We start from the raw sequence: 22,324 nt of genomic DNA, 5'->3' as shown, positions 1-22,324 counted from the left end.
AATAAATATCTCAAAAATTTCCCTTCTTTCCTCTTCCCAAGGCCACACCTTGGTCATGACTTCATGTTTTTTTCTCACTTGCGTGGCAGCAATAGCCTCTCCGTCAGCCTCCCTACCCTATTCTCACTCCCCGTAATTTGCTGATCACACTGTATAAGCTACCAGTCTGGTATTTTTTTTCTTTACATCATGTATGTCTAATCATGTCCCTCTCATCTAAAGTCTCTAATGTTAGCTCATTACCTATAGGATTAGGTATTCACTCCCTACTATGACGTGAAAAGCCCTTCAAAACCCAGTATCCGCCTGTCTGGTCAGGATCACTCGCTCCCACCAATTCCTCCTCGTGGTCTCTACGCTCCAGCCACACACAGCTCCCAGAGTGCCCATGCTGTTTCATGCCACAATACAGGTTGTCCCCTCTGCTTAAAGCACTTTTCCCTCTCACTCTCTGAAGGGCTAGGCTCTTACTTATAGTTTATGACAAACACTCTCTTCTCCTGTGCAGTTCCTTATCTTCCCCTCCCCCACCATCTTCATTGCCATCCCCTCACCCTCTTCCCCCACTGTGAAAGTTAGGTGTCCTTCCTATCTCTAGGGTTATCACACACTCTTTGTCCATCTCTTTTACAACAATTATCATAATAACACTTTATTACAAGTCTCTGTTTGCATGCATGGCATCCCAGGAAACTAAACCCCTGGAGGAATATACCTAGTCAGTTACAAAGCTTGGCATACAGTAATATGTTAAGCTGTCAATACAGTCAACAAATGAATGAAAAAATCTTTTACAACACAAGTAAATGTAAGTGGGGTGAATCTGTGTGTGGGGTGATGGGGAGGGCAGGGAGCGCAGTTAATAATCCTATGTGGTAAATATCATTATTAAAGCATAGCCTAGGAAAATTAGGTAATTTAACTCAGTTCACGCAGCTGGTTAAGAGGAGGAGCTGATTCACATACAGGTAGTCTAGTTCCACACTCCTTGCGCCTAACCACTTCACCACCTGACCTCACTCTGAGCCTCATTATATCTGGAGCACAATGTGTAATCTAACTGATCACATCAGTACCTGCAATGCTGGCTTAAGCACAGGCATTCACTGGCTGAAACACTGACCAAAGGAGATTAAACACCTCGCCTCCCTCTGATTTCCGCCTACGCACAACGGTGGCGCACTTGGGGGTCCCTGGAGAGTCTGCAGCTCTCTGGCATGACCAGCATCCTCACAACACCAGGACGCCTGTGTCCACCGTTCACAGGAGGACCCTGAAACAATTTAAACTAATGATTTCTTCTGCATCATATGATTTTGAGGGGAGGGAGAGTCACATTCAACTCTGTATCTAAAATAAGAGATTTTACTTACTTTATACCTCACCCTCATAACCTTTACATTGGCTTCAAATTATACTTAATCTCTTGTTGGGAATTTTAATTTAACCCATATAATACTGGATACCTGGGTGGGCCAATCCTCAATAAAACGACTACCTTCTGTACCACCACCTTTTTTGCAACAACCTCTTGAGTCTATATTTTCCACAGGTTTTATCTGCTTATTCCTGTTCTGCTTGATTTCACTCCACACTTTCCAATCTTTCTGTGCCTTTCTCTGCACTCCAGTGGCATTCTGCCTCTATCCTAACATCTGAGCTCTGAGATCACAAATCCCTGGGGTCACTGGTGGAAGAGAATATCAAACACATAAAATGCATAATAGAACACAGCGGGATTAACGGAGAACTTTCAGTCATCATCTTTCCACCTTTCTAGCCAATTTCCTTACTTGACAAGCACCTCAGGCCATAGGAGCATAAAGAACAACATCCAGGAGACGTCTCTGTGTTATTAACTCTTCAAGACTTTTCTGTGGATTCCCACATCAAAGAGATATGGGATGTTAGCGTAAAAATGTCTTGCAATGATAAGGACATTTAAATTACAAGTCAGTTCTCTCATGTGATCATCTCTAAGGACAGTAGGCAGATAGCTCAGCTGGTATTCTGTCCTACCTTCTTCCTCCCTTGCTTTATAAACAGAAAAGAAATGATCAAAGAACTTTCTTGTCTAAGGACACATGACAATTAAGTGGGGGTGATAGAGCAGGAGTACAGACTTGTAATATCCAGTTTGCTCAGTCTGCATTCTTGCACACAGGATGTGTAGTAGACTGTTTGAAAAAAAAAAAAAAGTAGCTGTGGTCATTTCCTTCTGTATCCATACCCCTTGGCAACGTGACTTTGCATCCTCTCCCATCAAAAGGTAGGTCTATTTCCCCAACTTGCTTAAGTCTAGTGTTACGATTTTGGCCAATAGCATGTGGTGTAAGTGACACCATGCCAGTTCCAAGCCTAGACCTCAAGAGGCAGAGCCTCCACTCATTGTCTTGGAATCCAGCCCAGCTGCCATATGATGAATATCTCATAGGCTTTAGGAGAATGAGAGACCATAGGAACACCCTCTGAGTCCTCTCAGATCAGATACCCACCAGCCATCCGAGCGGCCTACCACTAACACATGAGTGAACATAGTTGAAATAAGCCCAACAGAGCTAAAGTCATCAGAATCACTCGTTAAACCAGACAAATGAGTGAAACAAATGGTGATAGTCATTATCCACCAAGTTTTAGAGTAGTTTGTTATGTGGGAAAAAAAAAATACTAACCGATACAAATGTGGGGAAAGCACATCTGTGTTTATGTGCATAGTATTTCATAATTGTTTACAATTTTTAGATATTATTTACCTCTTGTATTGGGAAACATGTCACTGTTTTGTTTTGCATGAACTTATGTGAGTAAATATTTCATGAGAACAGAGAACTCAAAGTTATTACTTCATATAGCTCCTAAATAGTTATTAAATCCAACTTCACCTAAAGCTTGCTGTCACCCCCTGTAACTTCAGTTTCCATGTGGATGACTGTGCCAATAACCCGGACTTACAATTTATTCACCAATTCACCTGTGACAACCTTTTCACTTTCCCTCAGACACCCACTCCCATGGTCATAATCTGAACTTTGTCATAGCCTAAAACTTCTTCCAACTCTAAAATCCTGAATTGAACCATCCTGCTCTCTGACCATATCCTCTTCTGTGTTGAGCTAAATGGTCCAATTATACTAACTTCAATAGCAGTTCAACCTTATTGAGTTTCCAGTCCATTGCTTTTTCTCAATAGATTAACCCTCTCCATTCTCCACCTTCTTCCTTATGTGGCCTCATAATTTCAACACAACCACATTCCTGAATTCCTTAGCTTCTCTGTCTCTTCATTATAACCTGTATCAAAATTTGAATTCTAACTCAATTATCAGCTTTTTTCAGGCCTGTGTTTAAGAACTGCTCAAGAAATTCACACAATAGGGCAGACTGATTCCCCTATAAATTCATTATTATCAATCTGAAAGCATCTCCTAACCACCTAGCAATTTTACTATTTTTCTTATAAATTCATCTACTCACTATATTTCCAACTTTTCTACTCTGCTCAAAAATCCAACCACTCCCCCTTCAACTACATCCTTCCCATAGACATTTAAACACGTCATGTCTCTCCCATTAAAAAGAAAAATTGTCACTACTCCCCTTCACCTTCCCATTCCAGACCTTTCTCCTGGTTCTTTTCTAATACCTAAGCAAAGGTAAGCACTACCCATTTGATTACACAAACCAGAAACCAAGAAGTATTCATGTCACCCCACTCTCTGACATCTCCCATATCCAATTTATCTTAAAGCCCTATTCATTTTAACTCCTAAATATCTTTCAAATTTATTCACAGCTCTCCATCAGCACCGTCACTACCTTAGACCATGCTATTAGCATCTCTCCTAGCCCTACTGAAGTGATCTAATAAATTTTAAGCCCTTCATTTGACCCCTTCTAAACTATTCTGAACGCCACAGAAGAATTACCTTTTTGAAGTCACTCCTAGTTTAAAATTATATGATAGCTTCCACTGTTCTAAAATCTATTTTGGTTTACCTAGACTTGCATGGTCTAGCCCCTCTAATCTAATCCTTCAACACTCACGCTCACTCTCCATCCAACTTGCAAACATTTGAATATGCCATGCTCCCTCAAACACAGGGCCTATACACTTGCTAGTCTTTCTAAATGGAGTGTTGTTCTACAGCTCTTTCACACCCCTGTCCTTCTCCTGACATTTGTGTCTTTCTGATTGTGTACTCATATCTTGTTCTGTTCATTCTTTTTTCCCTAGCACACTCTCTAGAACTTCCTGGCACACTGTAAGCACCAAATACTTATTGAGAAAATAAATACAGTATTAAAGAATTAACTAATACAGAAATCTCTCATAATAATTTCTGACTCCTCTAGCACTCATAATTAATAATTAATATTTATTTAATCTTCGTGAGAAGCACTGTATCAGGCAACTGGATAGAAACCGCTCTGTTTCATAAACATTGGGTTCTTATTCCAAGCAGATTTTATACATAAATGACTACCTAGCCCATTTCCATTTCCTTTTGTAGAGCACAATTTAAAAACTAAGAGAAAACTAAATAAACTAGAAAATGTAGCAAACTACATTGGTTATCTGCATCTCTAATCCAGATAACAAGTTCTATTGCCTCCATCCTATTTGGAACTCACTTCTTCAGCTCATGCTACCAAGAGATCCATGGGGAAATAATCCTAATTACCCCTCACATTAGTTAACATGCTTTAGGAGAAACTCTCAGTTTAAATAGCTTACACGTATCACCTCTTTTAGCCTATTTATATTCTTATTGATACACAGTGGCATAGATAGATAAAGAGATAGATAGACAGATAGATGAAAAACAAATATCTACTTTCTGCAATGTCCATAATACACTAATGGTAAATGCTTCTTGCCGTGGAAAAAATGTTCTCATTAATATCCATTAGGTCCACAGTGACTATAAAGCTTGATCAAAATGTGCACCCCAAAAAGAAGTATACTAAGTCTCGATTTTTTTTCAAATATCATGCTATGTGTACAAGTAAACCAGATTCGGAGATGCTTTAAATCCCTCAGTGAAATTGCTGCCTTTACAATAATCCAGACTCCTTAAAACAACCTAAACCTACCTACCTCTACAGTTCACCTTGTGCATCTCTGTCTTCTGCTCTCCAGTTACAGAAAAATTCTTTCCTTTCTTCAAAAAATTTTATATTCTCTCTCACCTGGGAAGTCTCCAAATATGAATTTTAAAAACACTCTCTCTAACCCACCAACCACTCCTTTTGTCTGGTTAACCCTACTTATCTTTCAGGTCTGGGCTTAAATGTCACCTCTCCAGAGACCTCCCCTGACTATCCCCATCTTCAAATAGGTTAAGATCCTTGTTCTATGGTACAAATAACTAGCTCATGAAACAGTGAAGAAATGATGCAGCAGGCAGTAAGTGCTGAAGCAGAGACAGGAGGAAGTGGCCACGATGGAGCCTAACTTTAGTAACACCGATTAGCAAACATAGATGCCCTAGTCACATTGACCAACCTCCTGGCCTTTTGTTTCAGCAGAGTTGAGTTCAATCTCTCTCCTTTATTGCAATAATCTTGAACAAAGTCTCCCTTGCCATTTTTAACAAGTGTCCAGTGCAATTTCTTTTTTGATAGCTCCATGAAGATCAGGGAGGATTTGTGTGTTGGTTCACTGCTAGATTCCCAGTGTTTAGAATGAAGGAGTGGCTCAGTATAGATTTGTTGAGTGAATGGATGAACAAAATCAAGTAAGGTATTTTTTTGCATTTAAATGTCTTTGACAGAAAAATAAATCCCTTTGGGACGATTCCTATATATTTCTGAATATACTACTACATCTCAACAGTCAATCTAAGTACATGGCTTATTAATCACACTAAAGGGCAGAAATGATCAGTCCTAGCGATGTAACTTTATTATAGACACTGAGAGGCCTCTGCAAGTGGAAATTGTATTTTCTAAATATGATTACTTTTTTTGCCAATATAGGAGAAACTACCACTAAATAGATGAGCTATTTTAAACTTAATTGTTAGATTTCAATATCAAACACAAGAAGAACAATTTGTTCTAAAACTCTAGGAGAATCATATTTGAGTAAAAAAATTCTACCGGTCTAACAATTTGTAATTATTATAAAACAATTGTTGCACAAGCTCCTGTCATCTAGGTCTCTTAACTCACTGTGGCCAAAGCAATGACAACACCTGCAAAAGCTCAAACAAAAGCTGTTTGAGGATGACCACTCCTAACTCAGTGTAATTCTGTGTATTAGTGTGAATGTCACTGAAGATGGTTGACTTTTACTGACATAATGACTTAAACATAAGCAAATCACAGTGAAAACTAGCATCTTCCGGAAAAATGCACGCCAGCCCTTTGACTATAAAGTCCATACTTGTGTCTGCAATGATAACCAAGTAAACAGTCATACCACAACACTATCTTGGACCATGCTTGTTCTCAGTAGAGTTAAAAGGACAGAGGGCAGAAACCACTGCTTATGAGTGCAGCAGCATCAGGTACCTACTTCCACAGGATTTGACCTCATAGCAGTCTGGGTAGCAGCCCGTAGAGATATGCTCCTTGTGCCCTTTCCCCCAGGGGACAACTCAGAAGTGAGCAAGTGAGACTCAAATGGCAGGTACTGGACCCATCTTAACTTAAAAGCCTAAAGAGCTGAAATTGTCTAACTCCATACTCAGCTTGGACACCAATATAAACATGTTCCTTGTGAGTTAGCATGAGTTACGTAAAAGCAGAGAAAAAAACCATGGCATAAAATGAAGTAATAAAAAGACCAAGTGGAGTAGGGATAGAGGTTTAGAACTTCCTTCAAACAAGAGTGAGGAAATGATATATTCTAAGACATAGTGATAGTCATTGTGCAGAAAGACAATAAAGAGCAATTTCTATGCAAGTATCCACAGTTAGTTAAGGCAAAAATTTTAAGGGCTATATTAGACATACTGCAATATATTTCAACCTTCTTTGCCTCTATATCAGAATCATTGCTTAATGCTTAACAATAGGAAGCATTCATCATGGTGAAGATCAGTACAGATAAAAATTTCTATTCCTGTAAGCAACAAAATCAAATAAAGGAATCTTATTGCTGTCCTTATTGCTTGTAACTTCCTATCCTTCCAAAGCTAATTCCCTTAGCTAGGCAGACAGCTTTGCCTCTGTGGAAAATTCATGCAAAAGAATACATTCCTGGAACATTATCACATTTTTCAAATACAAGAAAGATAGCAATCTTTAAATCTGTTTGCCACCCAACCTTGATAACATTTCGTACCATCAACCCCCACTTGGAGTAGAAATTAAAAGCTCAGCCTATTGCCACTATGCTCCAACTTGGAACCTGTGGCTGACTCTTACCCATTCTCCAAATCCTTTCCTCGTCTCCTCCTTCACAATCAATGACCCTTCTTTGGTTTACACTTTTGAATAATTTGTGATAAAGTTTTTCTCTAAAGCTAGAAGGTAGGTATTTGAGTAAAGTGACTATTCTTTGTACATCTTTGTACTCATTTGTCCACAATGCTTTGCACTCCTAGTGGGAGATCCCAGCTTGGGAACCTAAACCCTAAAATAATCCCTAAACATGCATGGAAACCTGGCAGGGTAGGTCACCTGACCAGAAGATTATTTACATGAGAATATTCATGGAAAGGAACTTATAAACAGAGGGCATAGTGGCCAAAGGATAATGCCCCATTATCTGCAAGGAGAAGTTTACGGCACAGTTAGGGTTACGCTACAAAGACTGCCCTTTGGCCCTACTTTTTCCATTACTAGCAAGAAACAGGTATACTTAGGAAACGTGATAAGTTTCAATGTCTCATTCACTCCAATAGACATATATATAGTATGGCAATTATATGTCTGGCACTGCAAATCCAGGATATTAGCAAGACAGAAACTTAGCATTAAGGAAGAATAAGGTCTATTTTTGATTCCTCCAGAAATGAGCAAGTGCTTAACTCTTAGTTTTCTAAAGATCTTTATTGGATTTGAATTCTTTACTTAAGGTAGAATTGAAGGATGCAAAATAGGGTCACCCATAAACGTTCCCCTGAGCACACAGATGAAAGACAAGCGTTGGTAAACCACTAATCCAATCCTCAACAAAAATATAAATATTTTTTATTGTTATTAGAAGCACTAGTGTTATTAAGGTGCTTTCTTAAGCAGAGAAGAACTGGAGGTATATAAGACTTAAAATTGCAGCTAAAAGTTTTTAAAACAGGCTACTAAGAAACTAAGAACACTTACACTAAGAAAGTTCCACATAGAGGGTAGAGTTATCCTAGAGATAGTATGTTTCATCACAGTAAAAGTTGCATACTCTTCAGAGCAAATAAATTTACCAGGAATAAAAAGAGGAGTACTACATAAAGGCAAAAGTGTAAATTCTCAAGAAGACATAATTCTTATACGTATGTACCTAACAAAATCATCAAAATATGTGAAGCAAAAACTAATAGAACTGTTAGGAGAAATAAGATGAATCCACTATTGCAGTTATTGACTTCACTGTCCCTCTGTCAGAAATGGTCAGATCTAGCAGGCAGAAAATCAGTAAAGACACAGTAGAACTCAATAGCACCATCAATCAACTAGCTATTATTGACATCTTTGACTACAACAACAGCAAAAAGCAAAAACAAACAAACAAAAATCACAATCTTCTCAAGCTCATGTGAAGCAGTCACCAAAATAGATCCCATCCTGGGCTATAAAACACATCTCAACAAGTTTAAAACAATAGAAATCATGCATTATCTGCTTTTGGACCATAATGAAGTTAAATTAGAAATCGGTAACAAAAACATAACTGAAAATCCAAAATAGTGTGGTGATTAAACAACACACTTATAAATAAGATATGGATCAAAGAAGAAACCTCAAGAAAAATTTAATATTTCTTTTGAATTAAATAACACTGTAAATACAATTTACCAAAATTTGTGGGATGCAGCAAAGCAGTTCTTAGAGGACAATTTATAGTTTAGTCTGCATATATTACAAAGAAACAAAGAACTAAAATCAATAGTCTAAATTTCTACCTTAGCAAACTAGAAAAAGAACAGCAAATTAAACCTAAGTAAGAAGAAACAACATACTAAAATTAGAGTAAAAATCAATGAAGTCAAAGTAGGAAACCAGGGGAGAAAATCAACAAAATTTTCTTTGAAAATATCAATAAAATTGATAAGCCTCTAGTGATACTAACCAAGAAAAAAAAAAAGAGGACACAATTACTAACATGAGAAATGAAAGAGAGGACATCATTACAGATGCCATAGACATTAAAAGGATTGCAATAGTAATAATAACAATAATGGAATAATATAAATGACTCTATGTCCATAAATTTGATAATCTAGATGAAATGGACCAATTCTTTAAAAGACACAATCTATCAAAACTCACACACCAAGAAGTAGATTATTTAAGGTGAACTGTATTTATTAAATTGATTCAATAATTAATAATCTTCCAAAACCAATAGCACTAGACCCAGATGGGCTCAGTAGTGAATTCTTCCAAATATTTAAGGAAGAAGTTATACCCATTCTTTACAATCCTTTTCATAAAGTAGAAGCAGAAATAATACTTCCTAACCCAGTTTTATGAGGCCAGCACTACCTTAATATCAAAACCAGACAAAGACAATATGAGAAAAGAAAACTACAGATGAGTATCTCTCCTGTACATAGATTCAAAAACCCTCAACAAAATATTAGCAAATCAAATCCAACAAAATATAAAATTAATTATATAGTATGACCAAGTAAGATTTATACTAGGTATGCACATTTGGTTCAACACTCAAAAATCAATTAATATAATCCATAACATCATAGACCAAAGAAGAAAAATCACATTCACATCAATAGATACACATAGATTAAGAAATAGAAAAAGCATTCATTGAATTACATTTACTCATGAGAAAAACTCCCAGAAAACTAGGAACAGAGAGGAACTTCCTCAACTTGAAAAATAACATCTACAAAACCCTACTGCTTATATCAAATTACATTATATTTAATGGTAAGAAACTAGAAGCTTTCCCACTAAGATTAGGAACAAGGAAAGAATGTGTATTCTCACTACTCTTATTCAACATTATACTGGAAGTCCTAGCTAATGCAATAAGAAAATAAAACAAAATAAAGGGTATACATATGGGGAAGGAAAAAAAAACGTCTTTGCAGATGACATGATTGTCTATGCAGAAAATCCAAACAAACTGACCAGTGTGGGGAAAAAACCAATAACCTGGAACTAATTAACAATTAGAACAATTGCAGGATACAAGGTCAATATACAAAAGCCAGTCACTTTCCTGTACACCAACAATGAACAATTCAAATTTAAAATTAAAAACACAGTATCATGTACATTAGCACAAAAAAAATGAAAAACTTAGATATAAATCTAACAAAGTATGTGTAAGATGTATATGAGGAAAACTATGAAATACTGATGAAAGAAGTCAAAGAAAAACTAAATAAATGGAGCACGATTCCATGTTTACAGACAGAAAAACTCAATATTGTCAAGATTCCAGTTATTCTTGACTTGATCTATAGCTACCAATGTAATCTCAATCAAAATCCCAGCAAGTTACTTTGTGGATATCAATAAACTTAGTCTGAAGTTTATATGGAGGGATAAAAATTGTACAGAATAGCCAACATAATATTGAAGAAAAAGAACAGTTAGAGGACAGTCACTCAACTTTAACACTTGCTATAAAGCTATAGTAATTAACACAATGTGATATTGGCAAAAAATAAATAAATAGATTAATGGAACAGAATAGAGAGCCCAGAAATAGACTCACATAAATACAGTCAACTTATCTTTGACAAAGGAGCAAAAGCAATACAATAAAGAAAAGAAAGGTTTTTTTCAACAGATGGTGCTAGAACAACTGGACATTCAATGCAAAAAAAAAAAAAAAAAAAGGAATCTAGTCACAGACCTTACACCTTTCACAAAAATTAACTCAAAACAGATCATAGACCTAAATGTAAAATTCAAAACTATAAAACTTTAAGAAGATAACATGGGAGAAAATCTAGGTGACCTTGGGTATAGTGATAATTTTTCAGATATAACACCAAAGGCACAATTCATGAAAGAAATAATTAATAAACTGGACTTCATCAAAATTAAAACCCTGTTCAGTGAAAGATACTGTCAAGAGAATAAGACAAGCTACAGACTGGGAGAAAATATTTGCAAAAGATATCTGATAAAGGACTATTATCCAAAATATACAAAGAACCCATAAAACTCAACAATAAAAAAATCAACAACCCCATTAAAAGTGAGCAAAAGATCTGACAGACACCTGACCAAGGGAGATATTCAGTTGGGAAATAAGCATATGAAAAGATGTTCAACTTCATATATCATTAGAAAATTGCAAATTAAAACAACAACAAGATACCACTACATATCTACTAGAATGTTAAAATCCAAAACACTGATGATACAAAATGCTGATGAGAATGTGGGTCAACAGGAATCCTCATTCATTGCTGGTGGAAATGTAAAATGGTACAACCACTCTGAAAGATAGTTTGACAGCATTTTACAAAACTGAACATATTCTTATATGATACACCAGCCGTGCTTCTTGATATTTACCCAAATGAGCTGTTAACTTATGCCTCCACAAAAACCTACACCCAAAAGTTTATAGCAGCTTTATTCATATTTGCCAAAACTTGGAAGCAATCGAGATATTCTTCAGTAGGTGAATGGATAAACAAACTGTGGTACATCCAGACAATAGAATATTGCTTGGCACTAAAAAAAATGAGCTATCAGCCATGAGAAGACATGGAAGAATCTTAAACGCATGTTACTAAGTGAATGAAGCCAATCTGAAAAGGCTATCTACCATGTGACTCCAACTATATGACATTCTGGAAAAAGAAAAACTGTACTAAAAGGATCAGTGGTTGCTAGTAGTTAGGAGGTAAGAAGGGATGAATAGGCAGAGCACAGAGTTTTAGGACAGTGAAACTACTCTGTTTGATACTACAATATGTCATTATGCATTTGTCAAAACTCATAAAATGTGTAACACCAAGAGTAATCCCTAACACAAACGATGAACTTTGGGAAATATGACGTGTCAGTACAGTTTCATCAGTTACAATATATGTATCTCTGTGGTTGGTGGTGTTGATCATGGGGGAGGTGGGGGAAATCTCTGTATGGAAAGTCTCCCTACCTTCCTCTCAATTTTGCTGTGAACCTAAAACCACTATTTAAGAAAAGTTTATTATCAGCTGGGCAAATATATTGATAAGAAAAATCAAACAATTCCAAGGTAGACTTGGCAGTGTTTCCATGAATTCAGTAAGATTAAAACTAGGAAAACAAAAAAATTATGTTTTTTTTTTTTTACCTATACCACTCAAACATTATTTTCAATTATCTACATACAGCCTTGAATGAAAAAGTAATGGCAATCAGACTGCACTAAATGACAATTTCTAACATGCTATTTATTCTTAGGAGAGGGTCTGAAATTCAACAAAAGTGACAAAAAGCCCCTAAAATCTATGTATATAACTAGCTTCTTTGATTTCCAATTCTTGTTTTGATGACCAGATAAGAGGTAAAAATTTTCTATGTAAACAGATATGCTAAGACAAGGTAATGCATGTGGCCATTTGATAGGCATAATTCAAGAAAAATTATAATTTAGAAAATTATTTTCCATAAACTTTTCTGGAAATTAGGAATATTTATACACTTCCACTTAGTAGTCACTGGCCCATTCATTTTGCCTCCTGAAACAAAGCATAAGTGATCATCTTCCAAATTTCAATTTGTTCTGACCTAGTTTGTCATGTTTACCACTTACTAATATCACTCACTGTCCCCTGAATTCCCCGTGTATCACATTTCCTAAGTCCACTTAGGCTACCAAACTGTGTGTTATCTGCAGCAGCCCCATCTTTCTATGACATCTTATAATTCAGTCCCCCCAGCCTGCCAGAAATCAAGCTCTCTGGACCTCCCAGAGCTGTATTCAAATTCATGCTACAAAGGAGTTTGTTTCTATTCCTTGGATTCTCAGTGATAACATCTTTTACCCCCATTATGATTTCTAGGAAATTTATAGTACTTATTTCCAAACAGAATGCTTTCCTTTAATGGACTCTGGCTTCCCTGCCTCAAAATTCTCTTAAAGAATCACATATACAGTTTGTGAATTCCTCATAAATCAAATTACCTCCAGAGAGCATGTCGACTGAGACAATCTTGAATATAAAAAGTGTTATTAAGTCCTCTAGGTCATTCTGCACCCGTATCATGTTAAAGGATTAAACTGTGATTTTCAGATTCATACTCTGCTATTCCAACACTAGCTCAATTCCTCATTTTTTAGTTCTATTTTGTTTTTATGTCATTGTACAATCTACTAAAACCTTGCTAACATTTCATTGCTTCAGGTCAGTGAGTCACTAATATGCACTAAGCAACGAAGGACTACCAAGGAGATGGAACACATTCTTCACCATCACAGGGCTTATAACTAAGCTGAGGAACAGATACATACAAATGAAATAATAATATCCCCTCAGATATGCACAATTCTACAAGCAAACATGATTCATGGCTGCTTTCCCATTTATTCCTTAAAACCCATCTTGTGAAGCAAGGAAGTCAGGCATTCCTTCTCTTTTTTTTTTTTTCTTACAGATATGGAAATGGAGATCCATCCCAAAGGTTCACAATAAATATGTCCTAGAGAAGGCATCTGATAGTTAAAAAGAGAAAATTGAAAGTAACGTGGAACCAAAATACAAGACAATACTAGTTTGAAAGATGAGAAGGCAAACAGAGGTCCTTGATTTATTTGGAAGGGCAAAGATAATAAAAAGTCAAATATTGATGCTAAAAATGTTGAGTAATCAATTAACAGAAAAACTTCCCATCCAGTAGAGAGAATCCAGGAGATTCTTAAAATTCAATCACTCCAAAAGACAGTAGAAAACAAGAAAAATGAAGCGAAAACAAGAAAAATGAAGTAAAAACAGAGAAAAGTGAAGAAAAAGTATTTTAAAATGGAAAATAAGATGCTCTAAGTAAATCAAAAAGTAATTAATTACAATAAATGTAAACAAACTAAACTTAACAGTTAGATCCTCAGAATGTACACAGACTATTGATAAAAGATACAACTAGAGTATAATAATCTAGAGTGATAAAAAGTTAAATGATAGGAATATATATATACCAATATACAAATGCTAATTTAGCTTTATTAGTATCAAGCCAAATAGATTTTAAGCAAAAAAAAAAATTTTAAGGCATTATTAGTGACAAGAAATGTTAGAAAATAATGTTGAGAAAATCTCCAGGAAGTATAGCAAAAAGATAAAAGATTGGAAAGTAAGAGAAGAAAAAAAAAGGGATTAGAGGACCAGTCCAGTAGGTACAATATTTGAACAAAAGGAGTTCCAGCAAGAGAGAAAACAGAAAAGAGGGGAAAGGGATGGAGAAAAGTATCATAAGAAAAAATCAAAACAGAAGACATGCTTTTCCAGATTGAAAAAGGTGACCCAGTCCGTGACCAGCAAAGCTGATGAAAATCAACCCACACTAAGGCATACCACTGGAAAGATTCAGAACTCTGTACAGAGAAGATATATTAAATTTCCAGGAGAAAAAATGGCTTAAAGTTTCTTAACAGAATTAGAAAGTAGACTGTAATGGCACTATGAGTTTCAAAAGTCTAAGGAGAAATTATCTCTAGCCTAGAACATTGTAGCTAGCCAAACTGTCAATCAGCTAGGAGGGTAGAGTAAAGAGATTTGTTTAAGAAAATGAGGTTAATGGAATATTGCTTGATCGATGTAATGAGGGCAGATTTAGACAACTGGCATAGAGCTTAGTGGCTGAGTTAGTGATAAGTACAAGTAAAACTAAGCAAATGATAAAACCAGGTAATTATCAACTCTGGAAAACGGAAAGTGCAGAAAAGGAAAGGTCATCACAGCATGTTGAAGTTTCAGCTATAAATAGATATTTGCAGTCATAATGATTAAAAAACACTTAATATTTATGGAACCAAAAGGATGATATACCTATATTGTGAGAATGAGATGATAGAAAGAGTGCATGTATATAGTGAGGGCAGGGGGAAAGAGGCTAAAACCTCAAATTTCACCACAGTAAGAAGTCCAAGTCCTAAAACTGAAAAACCAAGAAGTAGATTCACAAGCTTGTTGTTTGCTGATGGAGGCAAATAAAAGAATCCCACAACTTGAAAGTGGTTACCTCTAGGGTCTTCTCTGTTTCAAAATGAGATACTGCCAATTATTCTTCATAGAGATTTTACCAGTTAATACTCCCTTAAGCAATGTATGAGAGACCTCACCCCATCACTTTATCAGTTCAGGTCCCCTACAGAGTGGTGCCAAGTCAGGGTTAGATATGCAAGAATTTTACTGAGATAAGTGCCTAGGAAGGACAATGGGAGGAAGGAGGAACCTTCACACCACAGTGCAGGTCTGAAACCTATGAAGAGGGAAGGAAGAATTCTGTTCAAAGTACCTCAACCACAGCAAGGGAAATGGGGAATCCCAGAGCAAAGCTGCTGGATAGAGGAGTTCTTCATTGGGCAGGAGTAGGCTAATCATTATACTACCACCACTCCTAGTCACTGCCTGGGTGCTGCCTTGAGGAACACGGCCTCAGCGTGTGAACGGCAGCGGATCAGAAAACCACAGCCGGTGTCGGTCAACTGTGTTCACTGGTGTACTAGTAAACCATTAGCAATTAATTCTACATAAAGTTTTTTAAAAAGTTTTTATTCATAGCATTTATGACTTTCTGGGTGTAAATACTCCCACCGTGGCCAGTTTCAAGCTACCAGTATACCACAATAGTGTGATATCACTGAATGCTGAGTTTGGAAGAGATACTAAGGATTGGCTTGACTGGCTTTCCCAAACCAGGAGCCTTTAACTTCCAGGGAGCCTTTAACTGTGCTCCATGCAGCAGGTTTTCATGAAAGGACATCTGAGTAGTGTGCATCCTTAGCCACGTTACTCACCAACCTAGTGTATGAAATAACTGATGGTAAGTGTAGTCTATAGTTTTACTTTGCATTTTCTTTAGTATGAGTAAGTCTGAGGATCTTTTCATATATTTTTGTAGTATATTAAATGCATTTATCTTATGTAATATATTTAATGTATTTTCTTTTTTATGAATTAACCCTATTTTTATTATCTTTAATTAAAATCTTTATACCTATGTTCTTAAAAATGGAAATCTTAATTCATTTATCTGAATATATTAAACCATTTAGTAAGTGAACATATAAATACTACTTATTATTTTCTTATCATATGATTAGCATTTTCAAAATTAACCCCTCTCAACCCTTCCAGAAGGTAAATAGGAAATAAATGTACCATAAAAAACTTGATGTAGGTAGAATCTAAAATTAAAAAACAAATTACTAGGATTTCTTTTTTTTTTCCCAATTTTTTAAAGTAATAATTACATGTAGAACATCAAAATACAATGTCTATAATTAACTTTCAGGGAAATATTTTTTAATATCATTAAAGTTGATTGAATGCAGAAATTTTATGGAAAAAGTTACTGAAGAAAAGTTTTAATCTACTTCCCAACACACAGAATGACAACAACATAGTGAAGAATTTTCCATCTGAGCAGTCTGCAAGGACAGAGTAGAATCTTTAGGGAAATTAAGTTTGTAATTATTAGGCACAAATTTTAATAATAGATACATTCTATATTGACTCATTTATATGCATCCTTGGTGTAGCAAGTTGAAAATCATCCACTACTAAGTGAGAAGCTAAGAAGCTCTGGATGAAATGGTCTTTTAAGATATTACACATGTTTTAAGTATTTCTAGTCATGCAGGTAACAGTGAAAAAGCAGAATCTTGAACTAAACCAGCCATCAGAAGTCGTCCAATACAATCTCTAACCACAAATGTACTTGGACAAAATTTAAAGCAAAAACTATTTTTAAAAAAAGAAATCCAAAAAAGGCATAAATTCAAGAATTGCTCTTTCATAAAAGTTTTCTATCTTTTTGTTAACTCAAGGACTGTTACCATATGTATCTGGAGGGAAGGAGGTAAAAGATCTATGGATACACAGAGTTTTAAAATGCTACAGTTTTCCCAGGAAAGTACACCTATTTCATCATCTTTCAATCAATTATCTAGTTCATGATCCATGTTTGACTCCAAATGCTGTGGTTTTTCTTCTGTTCCTCCTCCTTTAACCAAAACATCAACCACAGCCATTTTCCCAGTAATTAGTATTTTCAACCAGAAATCAATAAAAAGAAGCAGATGAATATCAATTTAAGGTAATCAATTATGAAAATTTATAGCAAGTGTTTAGTATGGTGAAGGTTGAAAGTGGTAGCTAAAAAGAAGTTTGGATTATCTGTAAAATTCTCTGATCATAATTTTCTCAAAACACTGATTCAAGTACTAAAAAAAAGAAAGAAACTTACCTCATCTACATTTTCAAAGGCATTGATGATGTCGTAAGGTAAACAAGACAACAGATCAATCACAAACCAAGTTTTCAGATAGTTCATCCTTATCAACTTGGGGTCAGAAATGACCTCTCCACCAGGTCCCACAAAGGTCGTATGAAAATTTAAAACAATGTCAACCAGGAAAATAACGTCCACCACACTGTCCAGCACCAGCCAGGCTATGTTGTTCTGCTTCGTTTTGAAGGAAACATTGTAAGGAACCATAATGGCGGTGTAGAAGGTAAGAATTAAAATCACCCAATCCCAAGTTGTTTTAAAAGCACAATAGTGTAAAATAATGTGTGGTGGCGTCTTTGGCGCTTCTTGCTTATACTGAGGAAGGATATCTGATCCCAGCTGAAGAACCTAAAAGAGAGAAAATGTATACATAAGTGACCTGGACATCTCTGCACAGTTAGGAATGAATTCAAATTTACTGGCAGTCAAACTACAGCCTATTTATCATGACTCCTGGTATCAAGCCCTGTCATGCTCTGCAGTTTCATCTCCATCTTCTGAGTTGTATCAAAGTTTGTTTAAAATCATTCCAAGTCCAATCACTCTGCTGAAGTTGATCTGTCTGCCATTCCCTCTGGCTTTCTCTCCAGTGGCCAACTGCTGGTTCAAAAACTGGCCCCCATACACAGAAGTCAGGAAGAGACCAAAGAAAGAGGCAGACCGCTCCTGATTGGTAGGTGGCAGTTTTAATAAGCAAAGGAACTTACGAGGCCTTTACTGAGCAGAACAAGACCAGTAGATCTCTGAACCCACCCACCACATCTTAAAAGATTATACAGAGGTTTTAACAGGATTCAGTCACATATTCAGTCCAGATGGCCTCAACAGCACCATACTCTCTCAAAGAAGCATCCTTAAAAATGGTTCCCACTGGGAGAACATAACATTCCCAGGACAGGGGAGGTGGGGAGGAGCCTGCAATTGCCTGGGTCCAGCTCAAGGGTCAACCGGCAGTCACATCCTGTCAATGACCTCCTCCAACACCGACACTGACCCACAGCACTGCTGGACATCCACTTCTGGGCGTGCCTTCTGCACGCTCACTGGGCAAGCTTTCCTAGAACCACACATCTCTCACTGATTTGTCTAGCTGTCATTTGCATGACTCACCATTGTCCATTCTTCACCTATTTGGCATCTTAAGAGCATAACTGACTCTAATGCTTGGTTGGTGCTGTTGAGTGGGACCTAGCCAAGACCCTAATGGCTGGCACAATGGTATCAGGGTTGTGTATGTTGTAGCCTGCTTTTCCCTTTTACCTTTTCAATCAGGACTTAAAGAATATTGGATTTCATGCCCAGATGCAAATTCCCTTTAGGAAAAAAAAATACTAAATACTCAAGTTTGCTTCTCCATATCTTTGTGACAAGTGGAGAAATTTCAATGTAAGGTTAGATGAACCTTGACTTACTGTAATTAGATCTCATTAAAGAGACAATAAGGAAAGCAAATGACAAAGCAAGAGCTCAGACCTGGGCAATGGTAACAAACATAGGACTTAACACTTCCTTCCAGAACCTGGAACCTGGAAATTGTGAAAAGGAGTTGAAGAAGCAGGTCAGAGACCTCAGCTCCTTGCCACCAATGAAGCTAGAGCTGAGCAAACCTATGTATTAAGAAGTCTGTAAATGGGACTTTGATAAATACTGTTTCCAGCAGCTTCGCCCTCTTATGCATCCAATTATTCAGTGTCTCTGGGACTAATGGGACCCAGAAAGTAGGAGTCAAGTTCACATTATAAAATTATAAATGCACTAAACGTGTGAATGTGAAAACAAATACAGCATTTAAGTTGTATGCCACAAAGCAAAACAAGTATATTAGCATTTTTTTGAAACTTGGGAGAGACTTATCCTGAAAAGTTTCTTTTACACACAGAACTTACATAACTGAAAACTAAGCATATAACACCCATTATTACTACTTTGAAATGTGAAAAACATCACTGATATTCTCTTTAGCCATGCATTATAATTACTGTTTTAAGTTTGGGAGTTGTAAGTACTGTTTGTAAAGACTTTTACATGTTTATCCTCATCATCAGTCACCCAGCCATACTTTTCCTGTAAAGTCTTAAATTACTCAGCAACAAATTATCCTACAAGAAGGTACGCTTCATGTTGGGACGGAGCATTAAGTACATAGAATCATACAGAATCCTGGTCTCTCTCTCACTTTTCAACCACCAGTCCAACCGTACCAATTTCACTGTGTTAAACATGAAAATTTCCTCCATAACCAATAGTTTACCATCTGTATTCACACAGTCTATAGTTTGAGTACAGAGAAATCACACTTAGAAAATAACTCAGTGCCAGGGTGCATTAGGACCTTCAAGGGTCTGAGACATTTCTGTAAATACTAAAATAAAAATTATATTTTACAACTGCATTGTTACAAAGATGAAAAAATTAGTGTCATATATTCAAAAATTTTACCTAAACATTTATTTTTTACCTTCTACTGTTAACAGAAATTCAAACATCCTGTGGACCTCTGAAAGTGCCATGGGCTGCACACACAGTGCTAATAGACAAGTCAGCCCTGCTCACCGCCCCGGAATAATGTAAGGTGTCTCCTCTAGAGCTTTAGGTTTATTTTTATTCAAAAAGTTACTGTCTCAAGACATAAATACAAATTAGAAAACAGTGCAATTAGGACAACAGAATGTATAGGACAACAGGTTACAATAACATATAAAATATTTTTTGCTGGTTGAAAACAAAGCTGTAAGAACTGCTTTCACAAAGAAGTACTCCTTTCAAGAGTGAGGACAAAAAAAAAAAAATCAACTTAGGTTTACAATTGTATATACTGTCCTCTCAGCAGTTCTAGTAAATGCAGTGGTGTGAAAAACAACATAGGCAACACTTTCACACATAACAGTTTCTGTTGTTGGAACATCTGTTAGACAAGTCTGATTCCATTTAATACTAACCATGATGGAATAAAATAATTGTATTGTATCGTGACCTATGGTTTTTGGCTACGACAGCCCATTGCTTGTTGATTTCTGACTTAAGAACTGGAAGCCTTTTGGTATTCACCCATCTAAAGATATTCTTGTATTGCAAGCATATTAAGGCATGGGATGATTACAATAATACACCCCAAGAACTGAGAGATGACTGACAAAAGATAGACGCACATGTACTATAAGTTAATATTTTGTTTTAAATGATGTCTAGCTGCCCAAGCCTCGCAAAATGAGTTGATGTCAAAATGGCAAGTAGCCACTTTCTGTTTTAAACTAATTTATTTGTGAAAGGACATAAAATGAAGTTTAAAGCTTAGCTTTCAAAGCATACTATGGGTTATGAATTCTATTTCTTAAATCTGGCTACCAACTGGGTTCATCTGGAGAAGTTTAAAAAAAAATACAGTATATTCATGTATACTGACCCCACACCAGGAAATAATTAAATTCATTTCTGTCAGCTCTCAGAGAATCTATAGTTTCATCATCTTTCCAGGTGATTATAATGCATAGTTCAAGATAAAACCTCTGTCTTCTATTTCTTCAGACATTCATAACCCAGTTCTCAGACAGTGACTTGCGTTTGTAAAGCAATCCCAAAAAAATGCTACAAGGGAAAGAGGAGGGGAGCAGAAGAGGAGGCAGAAGGGGAAAAGAATGGCAAGGACAACAAAGAAAGGGACACAGGGGCTTCAGCTCCGACCTTTCTCACAGGCAGAGCACCACGTTAACCTCAGCCCCAGCACCGGGGCTCCTTCACAAAGCAGTGAGGAACAGCCCTCCACTTTGTTTCCTCTGTACTTTCACGAGCAGTGAGCCCTAGGTGGAGGAGGGGATGAAATCACATTTTCTGATGTATTATTGTACTGCCACAGACACATTCCTTCCCTCTGAATATCTAAGCGCACTGACGCTGAAGGATTCAGGACCTCGGACCTGATGGTGGTGGGGATGTTTACCTTCCCGCAGTACGATAGTGACAAGCAGAAGCCAATCAGCGGGATGTCAGTGCAGGTGGAAAAACAGATGAACTGCCTACATGGAGATCAGGGTCTTTGAAACTGGCGATCAGCTCCAAATTTAGAGGACCCAGTGGAATTAAGATAAAATTTTTATGTGTTGGAAAAAGTGAAAGAGCCTGAAATTCAAAAGCAAATCCAAATAATACTCAGGTTGTGTAAATTATATGACTCTGAGTACAACTGGAAAAAATTCTCTCTCTCTGCTAACTCAGTGCTTCTTCTAGGTCAGTCTTTGAAGATCTAAGAGCACACACAGACCACATCTCTTTTGAAAACCTTGTTATTCCTACATGTTCTCTGAAATCAAGCCTAAGACAGAAAGCAGTTTTGTATCTGAATCAGGCTTGTGAATTAGGGAAAAGAAACTGACAATAATCAAAAAGCAAAGCAAAAAAAGAAAAAAAAGTCAGATGGGAAGGAAAAGGAATGAAAGTTCCTCAAAAAATTAAAGTAAAAATGATGAGCTGTCAAGGGGAAAGGAACTTCCCTTTTAATGCAGAGGGGGGAAAAATCCAATCTTGAGTGATTCAGGGAACTAAGGTAGAAATTTTCCTCTATGGCCTCTTTCCTCTTGTTCTTGCCCATTTGTGTTAACAAAGAAAGAAAAACTGAATAGGGTGTAGTTAAGGGCCAGAAGGAATCAAGACTGTAAAAGTCAGCGGCCACAGAGACAAGCTCCTACACTTCGCCTTGATTTGTAGAAAGAAACTGGGCAACGGAAGGCAGAAAAGA

General features: G+C 36.6%; 1 protein-coding gene across 1 annotated transcript in view; it reads right to left on the bottom strand.

The window, feature by feature from the left end:
* Window positions 1-22,324, bottom strand: part of KCNH5 (potassium voltage-gated channel subfamily H member 5) — a 275,077-nt gene that overhangs the window by 199,142 nt on the left and 53,611 nt on the right. Inside the window, exon 6 of the mRNA XM_010962243.3 lies at window positions 17,548-17,940. Coding sequence (XP_010960545.1) covers window positions 17,548-17,940 — 393 coding nt within the window. The remainder of the gene's footprint in view (window positions 1-17,547; window positions 17,941-22,324) is intronic.

This window comes from Camelus bactrianus, chromosome 6, assembly GCF_048773025.1.
Source record: "Camelus bactrianus isolate YW-2024 breed Bactrian camel chromosome 6, ASM4877302v1, whole genome shotgun sequence".
In the NCBI taxonomy this organism is placed as follows: domain Eukaryota; kingdom Metazoa; phylum Chordata; class Mammalia; order Artiodactyla; family Camelidae; genus Camelus; species Camelus bactrianus.
This window is presented reverse-complemented; position numbering and strand designations above follow the sequence as displayed.